We start from the raw sequence: 6,000 nt of genomic DNA, 5'->3' as shown, positions 1-6,000 counted from the left end.
TATCATACAAATAAATATAATATCTCATAAACATTAATCATTTTGGCAGTTTATTTAACAATATCTACAATTTATCCTATTTCTAAGTTAACAATTTGCACCACATTTTTTAAATAACAACTTCTGTACTGTAATTTTACAATATGTACATGATATAGTATATGTATATAATCTATGAGACATTTAGCAATACACATGATACAAAAAAAATATATAAATTTCCCATCCAAAAAAACATAAAAGCATCATAAAAACAATATATAAGATTACAGCATCCAAACACTAAAATTTCATAAAACCTGATTGACGTAGTACAACTATAAAAGAAAGGCATTAAGAATCTGTAAAACTCATTTATACAAACTTTGTTTTAATGCAAGTTGTCCCCCCCTAAATTTAATTGTTGACTATATGAAAACAAGACAAACTCTCAAAGTTCAACTTTCTGCACTTCATAAAAATATTTTATACATTATATCAAAATATTTCAGGATAAATAAAACAATCCTGTAAATTGAACTCTAAAATGGTTACTACTAAAAGTAGATAGTTTGGGAAAACAAGAAAGTACCTCATCTAGTGCTAAGTTCCACAAACCAACCTAGTACTAGATCTTCAATCTAATAAGAATCTAATACATGAATACATTTCTATTGGTCCCAGCTTTAACTCCTGATTGAATATTTACGAACAAAACATCAGCTTAATTCAATTAAGCATAATGGAAAATAGCCTGTATAATGCACACCACTGTAAAACAGCTTCTAATAAATTGTTAAATAAATCCATCCAGTTGTTTAAATCTTCTATCAGGCCAAAAAATTTATAACAAAACAAGACAATAATGTTTGCAAAATAATAATGTTCCGATGAAAGACAAGCGCTAGCTTTATATATTCTTGCCTAGTGCAACTGCTAGAGATAATGAGTTAACAGACTTCACAGAAGTAATATTGTACCCATGCTTTTTTCTTTCTCTAAATTCAGAAAGTAATGCACTGAACTGACTTTAAAGTCATATCAAGATAGAACATAACCAATTAACATGACTTATGCAAATAAAGATACAAATGTTCTGTTGCAATATTCATCTCAATTAAAGCATCATTATAATTTCTAAATTTACAATACTAAACTTGCCACTGTCCTGTGAAATTACCTCCACCTGAAAACATCAGACTCACTTTCGAATCTGTCACGACGAAAGACTTTGGTCATACAAACCTATATAATACTACAATTATTAATAAACAATGACTATTCACTATACTGTTCCCAGAAAGCATACGATGATCCTTGTAAAATGAATTATGGTGATGGTGATTTGACAGTTGTAATGTTACCCATAATATTAGATACAATATGTCCAACTGTTGCAGTCAAATTTGCTGGTAACACTACTTCATCAGAAGGTGCATTGCTGAGTCTTTTAAAGGCATCTATGGTTCCAATAATAGCCCTAAAATATAAAATAAAATTATCTTTCACTACATTCAATAATTAAAAGTTAATTTTTTTTTTAAAAATACCAAACTCCCAGGGAAATCAAAACGAAAGTCCTTTATAAAATGGCAAAATGATTAGCTCAAACAGCTCTAAAGAATGGAAAACAACTGTCATATTCCTGACTTGGTAAGGCATTTCCTAATGTAGAAAATTATGTATTTAACCTGGTTTTATAGCTAGCTAAACCTCTCACTTGTAAAACAGTCTCATAGAATTTCCTTAATGTGTGAGAAAAACAAACATAATAGGTAGAAACGTCAAAAATTAGGATACAACAGACAACATAATCTTAATCAGGATAAAAACAAATAACTGTTTCAACAAAGAACATAAAAGTAACATTTTAAGAAAACATGAATGAAAAAAGTCCTTCCAATTGTGATCACACTAGAAAGATCATTGTTATCTATAATATTTCATGCACTTTGTAGATGACAATAAATAAATCTAAACCTTCATCATAGAACTCGATAGAAGACTGATGGGGATGAAGGGAGAAAAAATTTGCTTTCACTGGAAAAAGAAATTTGTGGATCAGAGCAGCAGACAATTGACTTGGAACTGGTCAACTACAAATCTCACCAAGAGTAACTGTAGGAGTACTTAATCCTATAAATAACATGGCATTCTGTCAAATATATATAGATGATAAAGAGAAGAGTAAGGATCTGTTTTTCTTCACTTATAAAAATGAAAAAGCAGTCGACTTAGGTACTTTTTTTCTACGTTTGTTATTTGAAAATTGGGTGACAAAAAAAAGAACAAAATATGTAAATTTGTTCAAAACACTCTTTTCTACAGATGAAGGATTTATCAGTATATAGTTATTGTGATAAAAAAAATTAATGGCAGCATCAACAAATAAATTTGAAAGTTGCTTAATTTTTAGGTCTAATTGGAATTTAATCCGCTGGCCAGTTGTACCAAGAAGGTGAAGATGTTCCATTTAATAACTGGGAAATCTACCCTTTTAAAAAACATATTACTGATATTACTGATATGAAGACCTACATGTAATGTATAACTGAGAGCTCATCATATCAAATAAAATGAACCAAGTGACCCAAGGAATTTACCCATCTTAGCAACAAACATCAACTAATTCTAAAAAAACCATTTAAAGTACTTATCTAAACAAACATTCTTCTGCAAATTTTGAGTGTGAATTTATTTCTATTGATGTTATTAGTCTTAAATCAAGATTTATTACTCATAACTTTTTCATTTGCATCAATGTTTTTGAAATAATCCCATTAAAAAAGGTAGTTGTTAAAAGTACAAAAATATCTGCTCTGATTATAAGGAAAGATTTATAAAATTACCTGACAATTTTTACCTGTAACTTATCATCCTTTTTAACTGAAGTAATTTTATATACTTTTCACATATTTTCCTTGACATGCTTTCTAAGTAAACAAAGTATCCCTTATTGGTTCACCAAGTCTAAATATCCTTTTTCATCAAGGTTAATACATGCATTAAAGTATTAAATAACATTTTTCCTATTCTAACATTTAAATTATCAATATAGTGCTTATCTAATTACACAATCATTAAAATAATTCTCTATAGATTTCAAACAAATAAATTCTGAAAAGTTTTGTTTTTTTTCAATTTCAACTCTGACAATTTGTATAGTAAAGACATAGAGGATGTTCTTAGAAGTTGAACAAACATGGCAACTTCCTATTCCTAAGCAGAAACCTTACTCTGCCTCACTATATGGCCTTTGCCTTTTTGAATTGGTACTTCACACATTCATTTCTTTCCCATTATCAACTTCCCATTCCTAAGCAGTAACATAACCTCCGCCTCACTGTATGGCATTTGCCTTTTTGAATTTGTACTTTACACATGAATATTTTTGCCATTCAGGAAAGGGACTGACACATGACATGATACATGTACTCACAATAATTACGTAATTTGAGTTTAATTAATAGCTAACATAGTTTAGATATACAGCAGAAACTATTGTATGTAGGTACAAGGCACATAGATGTGTTAACATCAGTGACATCTAGATTTCTATTCATTAATGCTTAAAAGTGGGGAAAACATTATTACCTAGCATATTGTTGTTTAGAAAAAGTAATATATTTTATCTAAGCTTGTAATGTATCTTTTAATAATTGACCAAGGATTACCTACATTGCACTATTTATTTTCTTAAGAGCTTTAAACTTTTTAATCATTTTTGTAAACACATGAAAAACCACTACCGTAACTTTAATGTTATCACAGTTGAGAAGTTTTATACAGGAACTTATAAAGGACAAAACTTTGTTGTGATAAATACTGTTGGAGTATAATAAATTTTCATTTTTGTCACTTACATTCAGTAGTGTGTTAATCATTTTAAGAAGTTGGAATAAATAATGCACAAAACATGTCAGTTACATCAGATAACCTATGTTGTTGTCATAAATCTGTGTGTATATTCCTTTATTTGAATGTCCCTCTGGTATCTTTTGCCCCTGTTTTCACTCATATGTTACAGAGATATTTAAGTACAAGCAATTTTTAAGTTTTAAAAAGATGCCTATAAACTCTACATGTAAAGATGGATAAAAAAACTTTATACCATCACATCTGAGATCATCCCCAGTTAATAGGCATCCTAACAATTCCATTTCTCTCCAGGCACTACAGTTTCCTCCAATAATAAAAATGTAACTCCTCTAAATAGCACAGTAGAAACCCGTGTTCAACACCAATCAATCTATCTGATTCTTACATGAACAATGTACGGTTTATTGCATCTCCACAAGAGAAGTTACAGGGTAATTCCATGCATTTAAAAGATGCAAATTTAAAATAAACTGATCAAGTTATTCTTTAAAATTTATAATAGTTTATAGATGGATTTAATACACATTTGAAGGAATTAACATGGTTGATATGTTGTGAAGTGTTATATCAATCATATTTGATATTTTGTGGTCCAACAACAAGGTCACAAATAAGTAGGGAGACGTTTTGTAAACCATTCTGTTACATTATATATGTATGCTCTGATAAACTCTTTTCATGAACTAAAACCACGAAACATCATTTAAATTAAATCTAAGTCTAAGGTCCATCAAATATAGTTCATTTGCAAATCAATTATAGATTTGACATTGGCAATTTTATATGCCCCATTTATGGGCATTATGTTTTCTGGTATGTGCGTCAGTTTGTTCATGCATTTGTTCATTCGTCCGTCCAGCTCCAGGTTTAAAGTTTTTGGTCAAGGTAGTTTTTGATGAAGTTGCAATTCCCAAGCAATCATTACCACCACCCCACTTCATGGCATATGCCTTTTTGAATTGGTACTATACACATGTATATCTTTCCCATTATTAACTTCCCATTCCTAAGCAGTAACATATCCTCTTCCCCACTGTATGGTATTTAACTTTTTGAATTCGTACTTTACACATGAATATCTTTCCCATCATCAACTTCCCATTCCTAAGCAGTAACATAACCTCTGCCCCACTGTTGGTATTTAACTTTTTGAATTCGTACTTTACACATGAATATCTTTCCCATCATCAACTTCCCATTCCTAAGCAGTAACATAACCTCTGCACCACTGTATGGTATCTAAGTTTTTAAATTGGTACTTTACACATTAATATCTTTCTCATTATCAACTTCCCATACTGTATGGTATTTTACTTTTTGAATTGGTACTTTACAAATGAATATATTTCCCATTATCAACTTCCCATTCCAAAGTTGTAACATAACCTCTGCCTATGGCATTTGCATTTTTGAATTGGTACTTCACACATGTATAAATTTCAGATTAATATGGTGTTGATAAACAGGGCTGTGCTCCTGACACAAACATTTCTTCCAACACTAGAACAGGGTTGCAAGGAAGAAGTAAATCAACACCAGATAAGTGTACAGGCACTATGGTGTATCATTAGACTGGTATAGTGTGTATTTGTTACAAGTGACATTTACCAATTTTTTACATTTTGACTGAATATTTTTGAAGGAAGTCTGTTAAAAAATACACAAGACAAAGTCAAACTTACAGACTTAGAATACTTTGTTGATAAAGTATTCTAGGAGCAAATAAGAAGCACTTCATACCACAACCTTTCCTGAAAATTATATTTGTTTTAATCAAGACCCCCCCCCCCCTCCAATTTACCCAAACAAAAAAGTAGCAAGGGTTTTAGAACTAGGAATGTAACGAAAAAAAAACAAATCATGATATTAGGCATTACTTAAAACTGTTCAGTCATAAACCAAAAATACTGAGGGCTCTTAAGTTAATGCCAAATCTATATGTGAGTTGAAAATGAACTATATTTGATGATCCTTAGACTAAAATCTAATTTAAATGATACTACATGTTTTCAGTTCATTAAAAGAATTAATCAGAGCATGCATATAAAAAGTAACAGTGTGGTTTACAAAACATCTCCCAACATATTCATGACCTTGTTTTTGGACCACACAATATTAAATATGATAAATATGATAAATATG

At 30.1% G+C, this 6,000-nt stretch overlaps 1 protein-coding gene across 1 annotated transcript in view; it reads right to left on the bottom strand.

Moving 5' to 3' along the window:
• Positions 1-742: 742 nt before the first annotated feature.
• Positions 743-6,000, bottom strand: part of LOC134696860 (uncharacterized) — a 28,148-nt gene continuing 22,890 nt past the window's right edge. The window contains exon 17 of the mRNA XM_063558815.1: positions 743-1,459. Within this exon, the coding sequence (XP_063414885.1) occupies positions 1,309-1,459 (151 nt within the window). The 3' untranslated portion in view covers positions 743-1,308. The remainder of the gene's footprint in view (positions 1,460-6,000) is intronic.

Source organism: Mytilus trossulus, chromosome 14 (genome assembly GCF_036588685.1).
Source record: "Mytilus trossulus isolate FHL-02 chromosome 14, PNRI_Mtr1.1.1.hap1, whole genome shotgun sequence".
NCBI lineage: Eukaryota > Metazoa > Mollusca > Bivalvia > Mytilida > Mytilidae > Mytilus > Mytilus trossulus.
Note: the sequence above shows the minus strand (reverse complement) of the source record. Positions and strands in the feature narration are given on the sequence as shown.